Source organism: Giraffa tippelskirchi, chromosome 5 (assembly GCF_054371585.1).
Source record: "Giraffa tippelskirchi isolate mGirTip1 chromosome 5, T2T-mGirTip1v1.2.pri, whole genome shotgun sequence".
In the NCBI taxonomy this organism is placed as follows: domain Eukaryota; kingdom Metazoa; phylum Chordata; class Mammalia; order Artiodactyla; family Giraffidae; genus Giraffa; species Giraffa tippelskirchi.
In genome coordinates, this window is record NC_137279.1 from 74,702,584 (window position 1) to 74,725,585 (window position 23,002).

A 23,002-nucleotide genomic window follows, 5' to 3' on the forward strand; every position below is an offset into this window, starting at 1 on the left:
GTCACACAGTTGGCCCTGCAGCAGATGTGACCACACCCCCAGGACAGCTGAAGAAAGAGGAAGGAGGGGACTTGACCACTTTCCATCTAGTCTCCCTCTTTCCATTAGCCAAGATTTGCCCCTTGGGGAGTGAGCTTCCACACTGTCAAAGGGCACCCCAGCCCCTTTGGCAGCCATTCAGAAACCCAGGGGCCTCGTAGTCCACCCACAGCCGGAAATGGCAGAAGAAGCAGCTGAAAGAGACTGCGCCCTCCCCAAGCCCTAGGCGGGCGGCCGGAGGGGGCTAAGCTGGACCCCAGGTCAATTCCATCTTTAATATTCTAGGGGTTAAGCTGTGTAGTAAATACAGAAATGTTCATTTTATTATTCTTTACATCTTTCTACATGTGTGAAGTTTTCATAATATTGTTTCAAAATTCTATTCAAAAACACGTACACGATTGCACGGGTTTTTTTTATTTTAGTTTTTCAAGTAGAATAAGTGAAAGAGTTGGAGCAAAGCACTCCCTTTCTGAGCTTTTGCAAACACCAAGAGTGTGAATTTGCAAGTTTGGTCATGACTAGTTACTGACCGTAGAGCACGTTTTTTAGAGAGAGAGAATTGTAAAATGTGAGAGTGGTACCATATTAAATTGCATCAAGGGATCTGAAAGGAAAAGTGTTTTTGGTTCCAGGAAATCTAATTTTAAGTGTCTGTATTCTACGAGATTTTTTTTTTTTTCAGAATGACCCTCTCCTCTGAAAGCTATCACATTTCAGTTTGTTGGACACACTGAAGTTAGTAATACATGAAAGTGAAAGTTTAGTCGCTCAGTCATGTTCGACTCATTTGCGACCTCATGGACTGTAGCCCACCAGGCTCCTCCGTCCATGGGATTTTCCAGGCAAGAGTATTGGAGTGGGTTGCCATTTCCTCCTGTGGAGGATCTTCCCGACCCAGGGCTTGAACCCGGGTCTCCCACATTGTAGGCAGACACTTTACCGTCTGAGCCACAGGGAAGTCTAATAATACATAATCTTTCTAAAAATCCTTCAGTCTTAATGCATTTGCCTAGAATTGCAAAAAAAAAAATGCAATTTAACGTTGATATCAAAAACACTTCAGCGAATTCCTCAGCAGAAGCAATTCCTCTTCTCCAAAATACTCTAGAACAATGTCCATGGACAAATGAAACCGAGCCGAGGGTTGGAGAGCTTCCCTCAAGGAACCTAGGAGAACGGTCAAACCCTAAGCTTCAGAGGAAGCGAGAAGAAGATCAAGGTCTGATAAGCTTGGTTCATTTACTGCCTCTTCCCCCTTTTATCTGATTTGTTGTCACGAAGAAAGGGATTGACTAGTATGTCAAAGCAGAAGGTGACACGCACGCAAGACCTGCCGGTTAACTAACCCGGTTCCCCACTATAGCTCAGCTCCACAGCGACCCGCTACCCTGCGAGAGGCCACAAGCCCCGAAAGGCCTTGCGGGCCTGGGGCGGGGCCGCCCGTGGATTGGTGGGCCTGCCTCTCCAGGAGAGCGGCGACTGGCCAGCCCTGGGAATGGGGCGGGGCTAAGGCTGTTGCGGGAACTGGAGCAGTGACAGGGGGAAGAACTCAGTCTGTGCTTTTAGGTCCAAACTCCAGCCGCCGGCTGGCAGCGAGGACGTGAGAGGAGCATGGCTCGCCCGTCCGTCTGCCTGCTGGCCTCGCTGTCTGCGCTGCTCGTAGGTATCGCCGCCGTCTCCAGATCGAAGGGCCTGCGGGGCACGGAGCGTCAAAGGGAGCAGCGAATCCCTTCTCAGTTCAGCCAAGAGCAGCGCATCGCCATGAAGGAAGCGCTGAAAGGTGAATCCGAGTCCCCTTCAACGCTTATTTTCAGATAAAGGTCCCTGTCTCCTCGGGCCAACCCATGACTCCCTTCCCCCGCCGCAGAGGTCCGCCCCTCGAGCTTGAGCTCCGCAACACCCCACCACCAACACCCCACCACCAAGCCCCAGCCTCATTTCCGGCCTCTGGGGACCCCACTCTGCTCCTAGACCTGCCTTCTGGGGACTTCAGGGCGTTCCTTGCCTACCCTGGAAGCTTCAACTTCGCCCGGGTTGACCAGGCTGTCATCCACCCCACCCCACCCCCACGCCCACCTCCGCTTGCCTGGAGCATTACAGCCTTTAACCTTTGGTAGTCTTCACTTATTAAGTCTCTTAAGACTAAACTATCTGAACCTTATGAACAGATGAGGGAAACTGAAGTTTAGGTTAACTGAACCATCTTCCCCAGGACCCTACATCTTGGAGTAAGCACTGGGTGACGGCCTCTATTGCCTGTAGGATCCTGCGGGTTCTAGATGGCTCCATAAAGAAGTATGGGGCTGTTGCTGATGTGTGAGATGTTCCTAATTTCCTCTACCAATTAAAGGACGTCTTTCCCCTAGACCTCAAACCTAGCTAAAAACTTACTTACCTTCTCAGTCTGCATTATCCAGGAGAAAAGAGGTGGTGGCTCAACAGTGAAAGGATGCAAAAGACAGGTTCAATCCCTAGGTCGGGAAGATCATTTGGAGAAGGAAATGACAACCCACTCCAGTACTCTTGCCTGGGAAATCGCATGGACAGAGGAACCTGACAGGCTGCAGGCTTCAGTCCATGGGGTCGCAAAAGAGTCAAGACACGACTTAGGGAATAAACAACAATGAAAACAATGAGATCCTTCCTCACCGTTGGGCTTATCTTCAGTCTTTTCCCTTCCATTAAGTAATGGATTAAAAGAAACTGCCTAAATAAATGTGCAGGCAAATGCAAAAGCTAGCCCTTGTTGTTAAATATAAACTGTTTTGTGCTGAAGTGATAGGCCTGGGAGGCAGAGCAGGGCTTTCCCAAAGCATCCTAGTGTAAAGAGTTCTCTGAAAGGCATTGGGCAGCCACTCACCAGAGTCTCTTTGCACAAAAGAAAGCAAAAGCTAGATAAGAAACTAAAATGCGGACCTCATAGCACCATGACTTAGAACCCCAAGCCGAGGGCAAAACATCTGAGTTCAGATCTTGAGTCTGCCTCTCAATCTCACATAGGCAGTTCGTTTAGTCTTTTCGAACCTTGGCTTCCCCACCTTTGTGGTAGGCTATGATGCAGGGTTGATTCTTAGCAACAAGCTGCTCTGGGTGCTTTTGTTCCATTTTTTAGATAGCCATCTAATCAAATTATCTCATGACACCACCCCCACCCCCACCCCCTACTGTTTGCATTTGACAGTGGAACTCTTTAAGAATATAAAACCTTCACCAAGGAATGAACCTAGTGGCAACTCAAGGACTGGACTTCTGGGTAGAGTGGATTAGATCGTTTATGACAAAGGAGCTTGTTTAGGAGCTTCTAAATATCCCCCATTCCCATGCATCATGTGCCCCCAAAGCTGACCTGGGCTAAGATCAGTGACACTCTGGATTAACCAGTCTATGAGGAATAAGCCTACTCTCTGTACACAAAGAGTACTTCCCTTGTGGCTTCCCTTGTGGCCAACTGGTAAAGAATCTGCCTGCAATGTGGGAGACCTGGGGTCAATCCCTGGGTTGGGAAGATCCCCTAGAGAAGGGAAATGCTACCCACTCCAGTATTCTGGACTGGAGAAGTCCATGGACTGTATAGTCCACGGGATCACAGAGAGTCAGACACAACTGAGAGACTTTCACACACTCACTGTACACAAAAAGATACAAAGCTTTGTTCGCAAAGAGACTCAGGACAGTGGGCTCCTTGGATTCATCAAAGGGTGGTGGTTTCAGAGGCAGAGTGAGGCCTTAGCAGCAATTTATAGCAGCTTCCCACTTAGGATCAGGATACAAAATTCACTCCTGTCTGACCTCCGCCACCCCATCCTGTCTTGGACTTTATCTTCCTTTAAAAACCATATTAGCCTAAACAAAGGACTTGAGTTTAAATCCCAGTTCTACTGCTGGTTTCTGGACAATCCTGAGCAACTCACCTAATGCTTCTAAGCTTGTTTCCTCACCTTTGAATTAGGGAAAACAACAATGCCTACCTGGAATGATTGTTTTGCCCTCCACAATAAGATAATGAGTGCAAGAGAACTTTTTATGTACACAGGGCTGTGGAAAAATCAGTGGTTGTTATCATCTTCCATCTCTGACTCCAACAGGTGCCATCCAGATTCCAACAGTGTCTTTCAGCCCCAAGGAGCTCAACACAACAGCCCTGGCTGAGTTTGGAGAATACATTCGTAAAGGTCAGCCACAAACTGTGGGAAAGGGGTAGGAGAGGTAGCACTGGAGACACAGTGCTTTTACAAAGTGATAAAGAAGTTTATCTTGTGAGTGACCAGAGGGCAACCTAATGTGCTTGGGCCTCTTTGGACATGTTTGTATACAGGGGGGAGGGATAGAAGGGAGAGTTCAGGAGTTAGAGCAGACACAGAGTAGAGACTAGATTTACCCTTTGAAGAACCAAGGCACATAGCCATTGGGTTGGAGTTTGAACCCTGTTAATTTTTGCCCTTTAACGTCAGTCAATAAAATAAAAGGATAGGACTGGGAATTCCTTCTTCATTTGCAAGTTTTCAGAACTGCACCACATGTTCCTCCCCTCCTTACCTCCACACACACACCTACAGCCTACACACAGGCACACTCCACCTACCCAGGCCCTGCTCCAGATTCATTACTAACACGTGTCTGAGGTGCTAGGCAGTCAAAAACTGTAAACTATCACATAATTGCTCTCTTCTCACCCCACTGCCCATGAGCTAAAGGATGGGTCAAGGGGAAAAAGGAGGCTTGGCGCTCCGCCTCCCCATAGAAAAATCTCATGCAGAGTAGTGAGTCCACTTTACTAAATCAAATAAAAAACAGCCCCCTCTCAAGTCATCAGGAGTGGGAGAGGCTGGCACAGCACAGCAAGCAGTCCCTTCTCTAACACTCTGGGATGGGTGGTAGGGGTGGGGTGGGAATCTGGGATCAATCCCCAGTGGCCAGGCTCAAAGTCTTCACTAAATAGGAAATAAAAATTGGGAAAGAAATGTCCAGTAATAGTAGACTAGATAAGCAGGCTGACAAGAAAGAAAATATATTCTTCTTCAGTTTTTTGTTTGTTTGCCTGCTTGCTTGTTTTCAGTTATCCACAGAGGCATGTATGGATTCTTCCAACACAGCACAAAGGGAGATCAAAGTTCTTTCTCCCATGTATCTAAAGCCACCTGTGTTATTACCTATCTGTAACGAGCATAGTTGACCCTGAGAACACTTGAACACGGAAGAATGGCCATGTGCTCGACAGGATCATCTTTTATCTCCATATAACACAAACATTAGGAGTATTGTTTTGCAAAGGAAAAATATCTCTGATTTTTTTAATATACATAGATAAGGGTCACGTTTGGTTCCAAATAATTTGGATACTGGGGCCTATTATATTTAAAATCTAATGTAATCCTAGTCTGCATCACTCTGTAACTTGTATTTGTGACAACATTAGAGGTCAGGTCAGTCCAGATCTTGAGCTCTTATCTGTCATAAATGATGCGGTCTTGATATGCATGTTATTACACAGTAATAGCACATTATAATATGAGGAAGAGATATTTCAGAGATTGTCTGGGCTAATCAGGAATCAGACTAGCTTTGTCCTGGTGGGCTTCCTAAAGGAGGCTGCCTGTTTTAAAGAGGAGGAAAAAGGCAGGGAGAATTAAGTAGTAAGAAAAGCAAAGGCAACTGTTGAATCTGGCTTTCTCTCATTGCTTTACCTCTCTTTGCTTCTAGTCTTTCCTACTGTGTTCCACACCAGCTTTATCCGGCATGAGGTCATAGGAAATTACAGCCACCTGTTCACTATCCAAGGCTCAGACCCCAGCATGCAGCCCTACATGCTCCTCGCTCACATTGACGTGGTGCCTGCCCCGGACAAAGGCTGGGACGTGCCCCCCTTCTCTGGGTTGGAGCGTGATGGCTTCATCTACGGTCGAGGCACATTGGACAACAAGAACTCTCTTATGGTCTGAAATGCTGTGCTCCCTCTGCCTTAGAGTCCTGAAGATCCATCCAGGGTGGGAGTGCTCCGCTAACCCCCGGGAGGTGGGAGGTTCTGGGAGAGAAAACCTTGCTTCCAGGAGATCTGAGTTCCAGTCATCAGATGGTCACTTCTCTGGGTCCTGATTTCTCAACTGTGAAATAGGGATCAGAGTAGATGATCCCAGGTACCCTTTCAGTTCTGACATTGATAAATTTATGCTTTTCTCCAGGTGGGAATGGTTTTATGTGAGCTCTGTTTCCCTAAAGAAATTCCCAGGTGGCTCAGTGGTAAAGAATCCACCTGTCAATGCAGGAGATGCAGGAGTTGCAGGTTCAATCCCTGGGTCAGGAAGATCCCCCGAAAGAGGAAATGGCAATCCACTCCAGTATTCTTGCCGGGAAAATCCCATTGACAGAGGAGCCTGGTGGGCTACAGTCTGTGGTCACAAAGAGCCAGACAGAACTGAGTGATTGACCATGCATATACCCACTGTTTCCCTCCATTCCATTCCCTGGGGCCATTTTAATGTGTTCTCTCTAAAAGGAATCCATCATATCCTAGCCCTGTTGCCAGCTGCTGAATATCTCTGATGCCTTGGTACCACCACTTAGATAATAAGCCTTTCTCTTCTTCCATTGTCCTTCTGTCCCCCAGGCAATCCTGCAGGCCTTGGAGCTTCTGCTGATCAGAAACTACATCCCCCGAAGATCTTTCTTCATTGCTCTGGGCCATGATGAGGAGGTAGAATGCCTTCATCCTAAACCTATCTCTGGGTCCCCTCCTGGGAGAGGGAGTATGCTTCACTGTGGTCTGGTTTGCTCCCTGGCTGCACAGTTCGCCAACTTCTCTGTGAATGTGTCTTCTTGCCTGGAAAATTCCATGGACGGGGAGCCTGGCGGGTCACAGTCCAGGGGGCTGCAAAGAGTTGGACATGACTGAGTACACACACACTGTGCATATGTCACCAGAAATATCTAAGGACTTTGACCAAAATGTAGATGCCTGGGCTCTGTGCCATAGATCCGACGTTTGTTTTTTGTTTTTTTTTTATTTTTAAGAGCAGTTTTAGGTTCAGGGCAAAAATGAGAAGATACAGAGATTTCCTTTCTTCTCCAACCCACACACATGGACAGCCTGACCCAATATCAAAGTCTCCCACCAGAGTCATACATTTGTGACAACTGATGAACCTACACAGACACATCATAGTCACCCAAAGCTATTGTTTACATTAGGGTTCACTCTTGGTGTTGTACGTTATAATGGTGTATCATTATGGTATCATACAGAGTATTTTCACTGCTTTAAGAAACCTCTGTGTTCTGCCCATCATCCCTCTCTCCTTCCCCAGACCCTGGCAACCACTGATTTTTGACTATCTCCATAATTTTGTCTTGTCTAGAACGTTATATAGTTGGGACTATACAGAATGTAGTCTTTTCAGATTTGCTTCTTTCACTCAGTGATATTCACAGATCTGAATGTTTAACAAACTCCCTGGTAACATCTGCAGCAGGCACGTAGTCCATCAACTATACCTTGAGAAACACCAGTGTGATGGGAAGAGAGATAACAGGCAGATGAATGAATGTGTTTTGTTTCCAATGATGCCACTTACTTTGACCTTGGGCAAATCACTTCACATTCTGGGTCCCAGTTTCTTCATTTGGGAAATGAGGGGGTGGGGCCCTTCCGGCTCTGACATTCCAGATTCCATGAGGCAGGATTGTTGAGGGCCCTGTCCCCCATGAAGGAGCCTGGATGGGGAGGCTCTGGAGTGCCCAGCTATGCTGAGTGGGTCTCTGTGAGCTATCTCTGGAGGTCTGGCTGAGGAGGACTGTGGCTCTGGGTTCATTATCTACAGGTATCAGGGATAAACGGGGCTCAGAAGATCTCAGCCCTGCTACAGGCAAGGGGCGTCCAGCTAGCCTTCGTGGTGGATGAGGGGAGCTTCATCTTGGATGGTTTCTTTCCCAACCTCAACAAGCCCTTTGCCATGTGAGTATAGCACCCCATCCACCACCTCAGAAGAGGTGGGAGCCAACCTCAGTCTGGTTATCGATAAGCCTACTCCTCTTGCTTTAATCAACCCGCTCCAGGATTCTTGCCTGGAAAATCCCGTGGACAGAGGAGCCTAGTGGGCTACAGTCGATGTGGTCACAAAGCATCGGACACGACTGAGCATATACACAGGCACGCACTTGCTTTAATCACCCCGAGCTTTGACCAAGTCTGAGCTCACCTTTCCCTATTTCTTCTAAAGTAAAAATCGTTAAGCAGTATGAAACAGACCTCCTGGCTTACAAGACCACTGTACAGATGGGCCTGGGGGCCAAAGGGGTCATTCAGGGTGGGAAGAGGTCAGGAGGGCCCTCTCGGATCCTCTCTTACAGGGTTTCAGTTTCCGAGAAGGGCGCAATTAACCTCATGCTGCAAGTCAACATGACTCCAGGCCACTCTTCAGCTCCTCCAAAAGAAACAAGCATAGGCATTCTCGCAGCCGCGGTCAGCCGGTAAGCAATTCCCGGCCCTGCTACCCCGACCAGACTCTGGCTAGAAGATCTGGCACTTTCCCACTTTGAGTTGAGGAGGCTAAGCTTCCTGTCCTGATGCTGGGCTGAGAAGCCATGATGGAGGCTACAGGGAGGACAGAGCTAGCAGTACCCAGGCAAGGGTTATAGGTCAGAAAAGGACCTATCCATAAGGCAAGCAAGGGCCTGCAGACAAAAGCTAGGTTAGGTAGCCGGAATAGTCCAAAGTCCAGGCCAAAAATTATAGATCACAAGCTGAAAAAGAACCGTCTAAATTCTCCACTTGCCCGGCAAATGACTTCAAGATAAGCAAAGGCTGCTGTCTGTGGGTGAGGACAGCAGGGTTTGTAACAGCAGAGCTTACCTCTGGCTGGTTTTCTTGCAGAGTAGGAAGAAAAGCTATATTCTTTCAGCTAAATATTTAACTATCTACCATGCTTGAGACTTCGTGTCCAGTAATGGGCATGCGGTGGTGGAAGAAACAGACAGTCCCTTTCCTCCAGGAACCCAACAGTTAGTGGAAGAGGCTGACGACTTTGCTACAGTGTGGTAGGTGCAATGAGACTGGGGTGCGCTATTTCAGACTTGGCATTCGGGGACAGCTCCTGTAAGTGGAGTAGGAGTAGCCCCACTTGTGCTTGGAAATCTGGAACGGTGGAGGTGATGGGGAAGTGAGCAGGAGACCTCCTGGCCAGGCCTGTGGAAATGTCCTGTCTCCCATCTTCTCCTTGGACTGCTGATCTTAGACTGAGTTGGGTGAGTCTTGAGAGTTCCATTTCTCTTCCAGACTGGAGCAGACACCAATGCCGAACATGTTTGGAGGTGGGCCGTTGAGGATGGCACTGGAGCAACTGGCAAATGAGGTGTGAGGAGTCTCACAGGCTCTGGTCAGCTGTGGAAGGGGCAGAAAGGGTGGTGGAGAAGTTGCCTTTAGAGTAATAAAGGGGCCCGACTGCTGACCAGTGCTCTGCCCATTCTCACCTATTTCCAGCTGCTGGCTGGGGCAAAACACAGGGACCCAGCTTGTTCACTGGGGCTGTTGGTGCTCAGGCTGAGAACCTGAGACCCAACACCAGCCACTCTGAGGGAGGTGGCTCCCACTCACCCTTGAGGCTACTGCCAAGGGCCCTCGAGGCAGAGCTAAAGTAAGGAGAGGCCCAGGTTCCAGACAGTGACCCTGTTCTGCTGATCCCTCTGAAATCCTCTGACCTGTTGCTTTCCCTTTCAGTTTCCCTTCCCTACCAATATAGTCTTGAACAACCTGTGGCTATTTCGGCCCCTTGTAAGCAGGTAAAGTTTTATCTTTCCATTCCTCACATCCCCACCCCAAACCTACCCACTTCCCCATCTCCTCTCTTTGGCTTAACCAGCCCTGACTAACCATCCCTCAGCCACCAGACACTACAACTAACTGGTACACAGGACATCCCTCCTAGTCTTAAAGATCTCCAAGGTTCAGGAAAGCAGGTATCCTACAACCCTCTCTTTCCAGTAGACAGTGTCTGACCTTAGTCTTTTTGCCTTAGGTTGATGGAGAGGAATTACTTAACCAATACGCTGGTCAGGACCACCACGGCGCTCACCATGTTCAATGCAGGGGTCAAGGTAACCCCACCTGATTCCTCCCACACACCCTTGCATCCCTTGGCTTTATTTTCTTGGCTTCTCCTTCCTGCTCTGGTTACAGTTTGAATAGTAGGAAGGCTCAGTGCTGAATTGTCCTATGTCATCAGATGGGTAAACCTCAGGAGCAAGGGTTCTAACTGACATCTGCAAACTCTGTGAAGTTGCTGGCCAAGTTTCATGTATGTGTGTTTCAGGGGGCCCCCTCAGGTTCTTTGGGACTATACCCCTTCAAAAACATAACCATTATGCTGATGTGAAGAGACGTTATTTGGGAGTTAATTTTTGTGACCTATACTCATTTAACATGTACTATATTCATCTAGCATTTTGCTCATGTAGGCTAAAGATTCCCAACCTCTTTACCACCTTTTTATTATTCTTCCTCATGTTTTGAAAGATTTATTCACCTCACAAATTTAATAAGTGATTAATATGTTTTCCCTGAGTTGCAGGAGAGAAACTCACCTACTATTTTAAAAATCTGTAACATTTGTGATGTATACAGCCTTAAAATACATACATTGTCATTCTCCAAAATACAGTAAATTTTGAGTGGCCTTCAAAAATATAAATTCTATACAAGATTTACTTTTTTGGCTTGTGGGCTCCTAGTTCCCTGAGCAGGGATTGAACCCTGGCCCTTGGCAGTGAGAGTGCAGGCACTGGACCACCGGGGAACTCCCAAGGTTTACTTTTATAGAAATAAGCTTCAGGTGAACCAATACTTTGATAAAGTTTTTTCCAAGAACTACTTTTCAGCAAATCGTTCTACTTTCAGTTGGACCAGCCACTAAGGAGCTTTTCTGTTTGAACTAGCCACACTAGCTCACCGGGGCTGAGGCTTTTCTGAAATCTTGAAAGGAGTTAGACCATTCCAGTTTCTACCAGTGCCACTAGCACAACTTCAAGGAGGATCATTCACCCAGTGTGGCCTTGTGGGGCTCTGCTAATGTGCAGCCCAGGTTGAGAATAAGTGAATGGTGCCTCAGAATTCATTTCTGCTGTGACTGGCTGGTGTGTTTGGCATGTCAGCCAGACCTGAGCTGTTTTCACCAGCTGCCTAGAGAATTCACCAAAATAATAGTACTGTGTACTATGTCCTTGCATTTGAATGGTGTTTTTATCTGTCCAGAATACTTTCACATTTGTTTTTCCATTTGGTCCTCCTAACAGAGGAGGAGCCATTTGAGAGACAGAGACACAAAGAGGTTGTCATATCCAAAAATCACACAGCCAGTTTGTATCAGCCCAGTTCTCCTGTTCCTAGTCTGGTGCTTTTTTGCACCATAGCAGTTCAAAGAAAGATACACAATTGGGGAATCTCCTCTCTCATGGGCTCTGAGGAAAAATTCCCTCCATAACTTAACCTTCGTTTCTAATTAGTCCTCAGTTTTTCCTCATCAGACAGAGAACAAATTTCACAGTAGGATATGGAAAATCACTACACCCTCAGGGCCTTAATGGGGCCTCAGAGGCCCTGGGGTGCCCCTCCTGAGTAAGAACCGACACTGATCACTGCAGCATTGTCCTAGGCACCCTGGGAAAGAGCCCACACAGAAGACCACCAGCAGCATTGTAGAGGCCAAAATAAAGCTGTCCTGGCAATCCCAGAGCAAGCAGTCTTGCTCTGCGCAGCTCTCTGTGACCCCCTCCAGGACCAAGAAACATGAAGTTCTGGCCTGAAGCAGAGACACACCTCTAGCATTGAACATAACCACACGTCAAGGGCCCAGAGAAGATAGTGGCTGACTAAAAATATTAAGCCTTGAATTTTTCAGTCAGATCAGCTTCCTGTCCCTCTACTGGTGGTAGCTGGCTTTCCCTGGGCAGAGGCCAGGAGTGGGGGACTAGAGGTCAGTTCAGGCCAAGGTTTGTGGTTCTCTCTCCAGGAGAACATCATCCCCCCTGTGGCCGAGGCCATCATCAACTTCCGAATTCACCCTGCACAGACTGTTCAGGAGGTACGTACCATGTGTTCCCGATGACTGGGTCAGCACCCCTGAAGTGTGTCTGTTGGGACAGGGTGGAGCTGCAGTTCCAGGGCTGGCCCAGGGGCTCATTTGTTCAATGATTTTTCAAAGGCTTCCTATGTGCCAGGTGCTTGGCTAGGATAGGAGATCTCTGGCTTCAGGGAACTTGGAGTCTGGGGGTGGGAAATGAATGATAATAATTAATGATAAATAGGAAATGATAATAGTAGCAACACAGATAGTGGGCTTGCTGTGTTCTTGGCACTGTTCTCAGGTATACATATGCTCATTTAACCCCTGCAACCATTCTGTGAAGTAGGGAATGTATTATCCTCATTTAACAGGGAAAATGGAGGCACAGGTCCACACAGCAGCTAAGTAACATGCCCAGTATTATACATCCAGGACTAGTTCCAGAGTCTGTTCTTTTAGACATCACACTATGCTAGGATTATAACAATTAGGGACAAACAAATTACCATAGAACCTGAGCCAAAAAAGGGGCTGATGCTACCTCTAAGAATCAAGAGAGTCTTTTCCGACCACTAGAAAAGGACTCAAAGGACAAATAGGACCTGGCTAGAAGTAAGACATTCAGGGTACAAGGAAAACGAAATCTGAAGAGTAGGATAATTTGGGGAGAAGTAATGGAAGGTGAAAATGGAGTTGTATTGATAGTTTGGGGATCAAGGCTTTGTGTGCCATGCCAAGGAGTTTGGGCTCTAATCTGTGGACAAATGTCAGAGGTCTTCAAGCAAGGCTGTGATAGACTCAGATTCTCTTTTAGGGAGACAGTGCTAGTGGCGATCCTGAGGAAGTCTTGAAGTAAGAAACAATTAAATTGTTGCAACATCTCAGGCAGTGGGTATGGAGGTCTTAATCGAGGCCATGGTCATGGGGTAGAGTAGGTACCCACCAGAGGTGTGAGAGGTGGGTTCATCAGGATGCAGTGTGTGATGTTAGTTGCCAGGTGCCAGTGCCTTTAATCAAGATTGGAAATTCAAGAAGAAAGCAAGTTCTCAGAGAAATATAATGGTTTAGACATTTGAGAGGCTTCTAATATATTAATAGACAATTATAAATACCTTAGATCTGAAGAGATAATAGAGACAGAGGCTGGAGTATTATTAATTGAAACCTCTAGAGCCAATAAAATCCCATGGGAAGGGTGTGTAACCCCTTGGAGAGAAGAGGTTGCAGACAGACTTGAGATGCTCTGCTGTGAACATCAATTTAAAAGTTAGAAAAATGAATGTGTAATTGCCAACCATAATGAATGCTATGAGGAAAGGGGGCTGCTGCTATCGAAGAATTTAACAAGGAATGAGAATCTGTCCACGGGTCAGGCAAGACTTCCCTACGTGATATCTGAGCTGGAAGCTAAAGGGTGAGAAGAAATATACAGAACGTTTGACATCTCTAGGAAAGACCAGCTTATTTAAACATCAGGTTGAGCTAAAAGGAATTCAGAAGGTAAATCTGGTCCTTCTGAAAGTGATCAAAAAAACCAACCTGACAACTATGAGATGAGTATTATATTCCAGGATTAAGCAAGGTAAGGGGCAGGTGGTGTTCCCTGGTGATCTTCCTGGTGGATCATCAAGGGTCTGTCACACTTAGATTTCTGTGGTCCTTTCTTCCTGGGGCCTTTCCCATGGAGGATGTTGTGTGTCCTCACACAGGGTGCGGGGCATGCCTGCATTGCAGGGAGACAAGTTGACAGCCTGCCCAGAGTCACCCAGCATTGGCAGGGAACTGGGACAGTGTAAGCCCTGGGCTCTGCTGCTTTTCATCCAGTGCCAACTTTGTCCTCTCCCTGGGGGCTCATGGGGCCAGGAAATCACTGAATTCCCCTCACTGAGCTTCTTTCCACCAGTTTTTTTCCAGCCTCATTCCAGCTCCATGCCCTTTCCGAGGGCTGTTTTCCACCAGCTGGGGCTTTCATCTCCCCAGGTTCTGGCACTTTGCCCTCCTCTCCAGTCCCCTGCCGCAGTGGCCTTCCTTCCCTGCCGATCTGATAAGATCTCTGGGCTCCCTAGGCCCACCCCGCTCCCCTGTCCCAGTGGGGAATGGAAAGTCTCCGTCATCCCAGAAGCACACAGGGCCTCTTCGTCCTGGTAGTGCCTCTTCCTCGTGCCCCAATTCTAAATGGCCCTCTGAGCCCTCTGAGCCCATCTTTACCTGGTCTCACCTGTAAGATTTTATGGGAAAAATCTGAATGAACTTTTTGGCCAACCCAAGAGATAGGTCTCCAGCCCCATCTGTGAGGAACAAGAGCCTTCAGAAACCTAACAGACTGCCACGTGGAAAGGAAGGTTTGTTCTGTGTGGCCCTCAAGGGGTAGAAATAAGGCCACTGGGAGATGTTTCTGGGAGCCCCCACTTAAAGCAGAGTTTTGGAATATGGCACCTTGCATGATAGTGAGCTTCTCAGAGGCTGAATGTCCACTTATCTAGAGTGTTTTACAGAAAATTCCTGTCTGCCTTCATTTATTCATCCACCAAGTGTTTATTGAGTGGCTGCTGTGGGCTAGACATTCTTCCAAGCACTTGGGAAAAATAGTGAACAGGCCAAGATTCCCATTCTAAAGATGTTTACATGCTAGTGGGTGTAAATAATCAAATACATGAACACATGGAAGAAGTAGGCACCACAAAGAAAATCATAGGACAATGTGTCACAAAATGGTTGTAAAGGGGCACGGGGGGGGGCAGTGAGCAGCTTTGTATCTGTGGTCAGTCCTCTCTTAGGGGCTTCCCCGATGGCTCAGCAGGTTAAGAATCTGCCTGCAATGCAGGAGTCACAGGAGAGGCAGGTTCAATTCCTGGGTCAGAAAGGTCCCCTGGAAGAGGAAAATGGCAACCCACTCCAGTATTCTTGCCTCAAAAATTCCATGAACAGAGGAGCCTGGCAGGCTACAGTCTATGGGGTCGCAAAGAGTCATACATGACTAAATGACTAAGCACACACACAGTCCTCTCTCATGAGGCATTTACACCGAAACCCAAGAAGGAGCAAAGACCTGGGAACAGCATTCAGGCAGCAAGAGCACAGGCCTCGATTCTCAACAGAGGTGAAATCCTGCTAATGGCTCTAGTACTATTGATATATTATCCTGTGTACTATATAGAATATTTTAAAAATAAACAAAAAGAGGTATGAGTAGGTTCGATGCTACAGGAAGCTGTACCTCAGTTCATAATTAAGAAGATGCTCATCACAGAGTTGTTCAAGGATGAAATGGATTAAAACACATGATGGTGAGCTTTCTGCCACTGGAAATATTGAAGCACAAGCCAATGACAGCCTGTCGTGGTTGTTTTGATGACCAGTCTTACAGTAGGATGGAAGCGGGTCTTGCTAACTCTAAAGAGTTAAGTTTTTAAGTACCCATTGTCCTTGCCTTTGAACTTATTCACTCAAGAAGAAAATACAGCTTTGCCTAAAATAGAAAACAACATAATGTGGTAATAAGGACTGTAGGAGCTCAGAGAAATGAGGAATCAATGTGCTCTACCTTTGAGGTCCCCACTACCATTGATGAATCCCTCCTCTTAGTCCCACCCTTGTGCCTCTGATTATTGCCCAGAGTGGTCCCTCCCTTCTAAACAGGCAAATAATAGCTAACATACATTGAGTGCCAGGATCAGCCTAAGCATATTACACACATCCAGTCATGGTAACAACCACCTTACCAGGTAGGTGCTACTAGTATCCTTCTGTTAACAGATGAGCGAGCTGAGACACAAAGGCTAAAGAGCTCGCTGAGTGTCACACAGCTGGGAGTGGCTCCACGAAGCACAGAGCTGAGTTTTTGTGCATACCCCTCTCCATGCTCAGACTGTCTCTTGCCTCTTCTCCATCATTCTCATATCCTTCCTTCAAATTCTGGCTGAAAATTCATACCACTAAGAAATCCATCTTAAATGAACACCGTCCTCTTTCTGGCTCTACTCGACGCCATTTCAACCTGTAGGTACTTTGGAAACACCATCCTTGTGAAGTCAGATACCCAGCCCAGCAATACTAACTGTATAAACCTTGGGCAAATTCCTTAATGAGACAACTCCTGTTATTTTTTTTATTATTATTGTTTTACATCTTTTAAAATGTATATATGCAACATTCACTGCATACCTTTCATATTCTTTGTACTAGACATAAAGAAATGAGGCCTTTGAGTCAGGACCTAGCCTAGCAGCTGGTGGGAAACCTGGGCTCTGTAGTGCTCATTGCAGGCGTGTGTGCTCAGTCGTGTCCCACTCTTTGCAACTCCATGGACTGTAGCCTGCCAGACTCCTCTGTCCATGGGATTCTCCAGGCAAGAGTACTGGAGTGGGTTGCCATTTCCTCCTCCAGGGGATCTTCCCCACCCAGGAATCACGTGTCTCCTGCATTGCCAGGCAGAGCCTTTATCGCTGAGCCACCTGCTCATTGAGGTCCAATCTGTGTGTCTTCTTCAGTTTCTGGAGGCAGGAATCTTTAAGTAATGTGGGGCAGGGCACAGCAGACACTTCTGGGCATGACTTTAGGAGCCTTCCAGTGGGTCGAGAACATATCCAGACTATATATTCATTCTTGTATCAGAGTATTTGAGACATCTGTGCTGGAGTGAAAATAAGCTCTGACAAGTGAATTGCCCCTCCCCTCAGTCCAACAGCACAGAATTTGCTTTGGCTCAAATGATGGTTTCTAAGTCAGAATAAGGAACCCTCATTTCCTTTCCAGACCTTTCACTGACCTAAAAGAGGTCCTCTCAAGATAATGCCCCCCAGTTATGAGACAGACACTCCCCTTTCTAGGGCAGAGACCGTCCTAAAGCAAGTGCTTACTGGTGCTGGAGCTTTCCCTAGCTGGCTGGGTGGGTTTGTGGGGCTAGACTATCAGCATCCTCATCCATTACCACACAGCTTCAAGTGATCTGATCCTCAGGGTCTGGTCTACATCCTGCCTGGGACCAGGACTTTTGCTGAGTTCAGCTTTAGTCACTTCAGACTGAAATTTCTAGAAGCTTCCTCATGTTCCTTCCTGAGGAAAGGAGCCTCGGAGAGAAAACTTGAATACTAGCCCCCCAACTTCTAACTTTTGTCTGTTGAGCTCATCTTCCTGGCCCCAGTGCAGATGGTTACAAACAGGAAGCAGGGATGCCCAGAGAAGGAAGAAAGTGTATGACCTGTCACCACCTGTCTGAGACTCTCCCAGGCTGAAGTGAGGTCATCACATCTATCCCCCTGCCTCGAGATGGTTGAGATTTCCACTGTGCTGTCTCTTCTACATTTTTACCTAGCCCATGGTTCTCAGCCTAAGGGAAATTACCCAATATCCTGACTTTCCAGTTCCCCGCCTGCCTCATGGCTATAAGGCAAGCCTCCCAAACATCTAACCTAAATCTACCACCCTGTAGATTTCCAGGAAGAACAGCCTTTCTATCTCCTACAACTAGTAGGCTGAAATTGAGGTCTCAGAGCTAAAATGAGTCTCCCCTGTAAAGGCTCTGCCTTGCTGGAGAGAAATCAGGACTGTATAAATTCATACAGTATTTGAATAGCAGATCAATAAGAAATCAGACTTTTTTTGTTTCCTCTCTCAAGGTCCTAAAACTAGCCAAGGACATTGTGGCTGATGACAGGGTCCAGTTCCACGTGTTGGATGCCTTTGACCCCCTGCCCGTCAGCCCGTCTGATGATCAGGCCTTAGGTTACCAGCTGCTCCGCCAGACCATACAATCTGTCTTCCCGGAAGTCAATATTGTTGCCCCAGGTAATGACTTCATCAGCTGTGGCTTGGGGGGCTGGGGGCGGGGAGGTGGTGCTGGAACTATATCCTATCTGATATCCACTGCCCCACCCCCACCCCAGCTGTTCAGCCTGGAAACAGCTGGCTGCTTCCTCTCCTGATGGGACTGGAACTGTATTTTCCCCTCCAAGTGGAAGTGAGAAAGCAAACAGGAAAGGATCAGAAATAATAAATTAGGTCAGCCAAGCCTGGGTCCTTGCTTAACCTAGGCTAGCCACTCTGGCCTGGAGGAGAGGATTGGCTCAGATTCCCCTTCCTCTGGAGGAGCCACAGAACGGATTGAGTTCCACCCATGCAGTCTGGTTCTGATCCATTCTAGGATAACAGCTCAACAACAGAGCTCAGAATTTGCAGCCCAGGAACTTCTCCTGGCTGTACCATTGGAATTAACCCCCTTCACCTCTCCCAGTAGCAGTGCCTCTATGCCCTTTCCCCAGTCTTCCAGCATACCTTCCAAATCTATGCTGTATAGATGCTGCTGCTGCTGCTGAGTCGCTTTAGTCGTGTCCGACTCTGTGCGACCCCATAGACAGCAGCCCACCGGGCTCCTTTGTCCCTGGGATTCTCCAGGCAAGAATACTGGAGTAGGTTGCCATTTCCTTCTCCAGTGCATGAAAGTGAAAAGATAGTGGTTCACAAATTTAAGAGGACAAGAGGATCACCTAGCGCACTTATTGAAATGCATATTACCTGGACGAACTCCCAAAGATTCAGGTATATTAACTCTGGAGAGGACCCTGAAATTTGCCTTTTTAACAAATATCCCAGGGGATTCTGACACCAGCTGATGGTTGACCACAGTTTGAAAATTTCTGGTCTGTAATGTGAGGAAAAGATGCTCTAATGTGAAGACCTGTGTTCACTTTGCTTTTATCTACGTTCAATCATGAAGTCTCCCACTTTTCTAAGCTAATTCTTAGGACCTGTTAGGCATGGACCTTAAAGATATTATAGTGAAATTCTACAACCATAAACTCCTGGGGTATTGAAAAACAAAAAAAAAGCAGTCTTAGTTTTTAATTAACTGAAATCCGACCCATTTCTCAGAAATTCACCCTCAGGCATTATTGAAGCCTCCAAGCACACCCACCACTCCCACCTTGAATCAGGCCTCAGGGTCTTATGCAACAGCATAGCATCAGGATCCCTTAGTCTGTGGTCATCAGTCCTTGTGGTTACCTCTGAGACATCCGTTATCCTGCCCGCAGGGTCACTTCAGGTTGCAGATTTCCTCTGATTCCTTGATGTGTCTGGAGAGTGAGATCTCCAGACCCAAGATCTCCCCTTGAACATACCCTCTGAGATTTCCTACCTCCTTGGACTCCTGCCACAGAGCAGGACCTGGGTCCCTACCATCTAGGAACCCTGGCTTTCATACTCCCAGGTTCTCCTCTCTTGGCCTCAAAGGCTCCCTACCTTTCCCTCTCCCTTGTGGGGCACCTGCGAGAATCTCATCAACACAGTTAGGTTTTTACAGAATAAAGATAGGCAGACACCAACTGGCAGAAATCTCCAAAGCCAGGAATTGTGAAGGGACCCATTTGAAACCAGGAGTGGAAAGTAGAACAATGGACCTAGAGGTTATCATACTAAGTGAAGCAAATCAGACAGAGAACAGCAAATACCATATGGTATCACTCGTGTGAAATCTAGGACAATGATATAAATGAATTTACTTGCAGAACAGAAATAGACTCAAAGACATGGAACACAAACTTGTGGTCATCAAGTGGGAAAGGTGTTGGGTAGGATAAATTGGGAGTTTGGGATCAACAGATATACACTATTTTATATTAAGTAGATAAACAGTGGGGACCTACTGTATAGCACAGGGAACTGTATTCAATATCTTGCATAATCTATGATGGAAAAGAATCTGAAAAAGAACAGGTATATCTGAACATGGATAGCTGGGTCACTTTGCTGTCCACCTGAAACTAGCACAACACTGTAAATCAACTATACTTCAATTTTAAAAAGGATACTCAAAAAAAATGTAAATGCAATGTAAAAATGTAAATGCATCATCCCAAGTTTGCTATAAAGCAATAGCCAATTGTATTTTTGAAAATTTTCTGTCACTTTTAAATTATTAAAAATACCTATCCAACTACATGAACACAGAGCTATGACCCTGTCATGAACTCAAAAAAAAACACACCTGTACTTGTGGGATCTTTATGCATAAGCTTAATAGCTTCATGATAAATCTGTTCTGCCTGAAAGTACTTAAAAATGGGATACATTTCTAGAATAAAAGCACTAACTCAATCAAAATAAAACACAAATTACCATCTCAAATTCATCCCACCACACGTTAACTGATAATCTAGAGAGTCTTTTTTCAAAGAACATTCATAATGGGGAGGAGTCCCAGCCCCAGCTTCAAGAGAGTGGGACACTAGAGAGTATCCTGGGACTATCCAGACCTGAATTTTGACTCTGGGAAGATAGAGTCCTCCTTCAGAAGACAGGAATAACCAGAAATTATGTTGTACTTTTATTCTTGCCTGGAGAACCCCCATGGAGAGAGGAGCCTGGTGGGCTACAGTCCATGGGTCGCAAACAGTCGTACACAACTGTGACTAAGCACAGCAGCACAGCACGTTCTACTTTAAGAGGATCGCCATCTATAGCAGTAAAATTCCCCCAGAGAGTATTTGTTTCTGACCTGAGTGATACACAAGGTTGGGCAATAAAGAAATAGTGCTTAGATTTCTGGATATTTAGATTTCTATTGATAGAATAACCTGGCCATGGGTATGAAATGAAGCCATTGGCCTCCATGGTCATCATGGAGAGAGGGCACTTAGCCTTGGACCATGTAAGGGATGTCTCTCTAATGCCCTTGGGAGGTGACTCCATGTTCCTGGCTGAAATGGTATCTTAGAAAGGTTTTGAAAATGGGTAGGCTGAAGGACAAAAATCCATGGCTGCAGTTTCCTAAGGAAGATCCAGACGTCTTCTGTGGTGACACAAGGGTCCCAATTTTCCAGGTAGCCTATGTGCCACCACTTCCTTGGCTTGGCTGCTTACATAAAGCTCCATTTCTCTGGATTCTTCCTTTCTAGGTACTTGTATTGGCAACACAGACAGCAGACACTATCTGAATCTTACCACCGGCATCTACCGATTCAACCCCGTCTACCTACAGCCTCAGGGCTTCAGTAGGTGAGTTAGTGGAACAGGTTTGGACAGCTTGGTGGAGACAGGAGATACATCTGACCTGTCCCTTTCCCATTTCATTCTCCTGACAGTCCACAGAATGGGGAAAACCTGGGATTTGTACAAACTAAAACATACTGCCAGAGCCCAACTGGCCAGCTTTTCTCAGTGCCAGAGTCTTGCCACTCACCAGAATTTGGTGGAATTGGTGACTATTTTTCAGGGATGGAGATAATCAGATGACTGGAAAGAACCTGGTAGAATTAGGACCCTTGAGTCCCACCTCTTCCTTCCTTTGAGAGAAGCCCTCCCCTCTGGATCTCATTTCCCCCAAAAGTGGGTACTCCAGAATTCTCAACTTCCACTTAGTGAGCTGCAGACACATTTGAGGTCAAAGATGAACTCATGCTTTGAATTCTCAAAACATACCTTGGGAATCTAAAATATATTCACCAGTTTCAACTCCTGTGTGTGAACTACTACTTTGTGGGTTCTTCAGCAAATTTTTAGTCCTGGGATATAGGGGCATGATTTCCATTTACCTCTCTGCTCCTTACCATACCCAGCTCTGATTTCCTCATCATAAGTCAAGTTGTTTGAATATATATTTGAATATGGACTTAAGAACACATATCATGGGGAGGGGGTTCGTTGGTTTTTTAATGAGTTTAGGTGGGAGTAGCTATTCTTTATTTCCTTTCATCTTTGAGGTTACATGTGCACTTTGGTTGTGTTGTGTGGAGGCAGGCTGTGGGCATCTGGCAATGAAATTTTATGTGAAGCAGAGAACCCCATAGGTAGCCTGTGTTCCCACCCACTTGTGATCCTAATAATGTGGAAAGGGGTGGCTGGCATAGGGAGAAGTCTAGCTGGGACTCCAGCCTTAGAGAGAGAATTAAAAGATAACTTCCCCTCAGAGGAGAAGTTATTAAATAGATTCCCGAGCAGGAGGTGATTTGCACTCCCCAGGACTATCATCTGCTCCCACTGTACTTTGCCATGGACCTAGATCCTGGAGAGGTGACCAACCTGTCATATGAAATGTCACTTCTTCCAAATGGCTGCTCCCACCTTGCCCAATTCCTACCCCTGGAGGGTCAAAGGCCAGTGGCTTTAGGGGGCGTAGGGTGCTCTGTAATAACATTTGCACTAAAGCAATGGCCTCTCCCCCCAAAATTTCTCTCCCTCAGCATCCATGGAATCAATGAGAAGATCTCAGTCCAAGCCTACGAGACCCAGGTGAAATTCATCTTCGAGTTTATCCAGAATGGTGACACAGACCTGGGGCCAGTTCCTCACCTGCACGAACTGTGAGGTTGGGGGACCAGCTGGATTGGGGATGCCTGATGCTGGACCAGGACTAACCCAAGGGGGAAAGCCAGGGTTGATGAAACGTTTGGTCAAAAATCTTGTTATAATGACCTCACTCACCTGCCTTGGTCACTCCTAAACTCAAAGAGGAACAAGGCCAGGAAGAAGGGGAGGACCAGCAGGAACCCGGCTTCTCCCTCCCTCCAGACAGCTCCTCGGTTCACCATCAGTTATTGCCTTCTTTTCCCTCTTACAATAGAAGGTATCTGGCTTGTCTGCCTTGCACTGGTGATTTCACTGCTCCTTGTTAAGGCCTAACTGAGCAAACACAGATTTGAAAAATATCAACCAGATTTTACCTTTTAAAAGTGTTTAATTTAAGGCACACTTGTTAGGCTGCCTTTTCCTCGGCTTATAAATTTGTTCTTGCCATAACTTCCTTTCCTTCCCCTCCCCCCCTTCTTGGATTGCTTATCTGGCTCTTCATCTCTCCCCTCCTGCCCCTGCCTCTCACCTCTTCTCCTCCCATTTATTCTACACCTGGAGCAGGACTTAAACTAAGTTACTACCATAATTACCGCAACAGTTGGTCAAATAAAATGGTCTGTGCA

At 46.7% G+C, this 23,002-nt stretch overlaps 1 protein-coding gene across 1 annotated transcript; it reads left to right on the plus strand.

Moving 5' to 3' along the window:
* The first annotated feature begins 1,556 nt into the window (after positions 1–1,556).
* Positions 1,557–23,002, plus strand: PM20D1 (peptidase M20 domain containing 1). The gene is made up of 13 exons (XM_081492062.1): positions 1,557–1,822; positions 4,128–4,214; positions 5,743–5,975; positions 6,647–6,733; positions 7,857–7,990; positions 8,386–8,505; positions 9,311–9,386; positions 9,752–9,813; positions 10,050–10,128; positions 12,039–12,110; positions 17,711–17,879; positions 20,987–21,086; positions 22,271–23,002. Exons 1-13 carry the CDS (start codon positions 1,654–1,656, stop codon positions 22,392–22,394), a joined length of 1,512 nt encoding a protein of 503 aa, XP_081348188.1. The 5' UTR covers positions 1,557–1,653; the 3' UTR covers positions 22,395–23,002.

Coding starts and splice junctions, on each gene's coding strand:
- PM20D1 (XM_081492062.1), top strand. CDS start 1,654: ATGGCTCGCCCGTCCGTCTGCCTGCTGGCCTCGCTGTCTGCGCTGCTC. Junction 1,823..4,127: donor CATGAAGGAAGCGCTGAAAG/GTGAATCCGAGT, acceptor TGACTCCAACAG/GTGCCATCCAGATTCCAACA. Junction 9,387..9,751: donor TGGAGCAACTGGCAAATGAG/GTGTGAGGAGTC, acceptor TTTCCCTTTCAG/TTTCCCTTCCCTACCAATAT.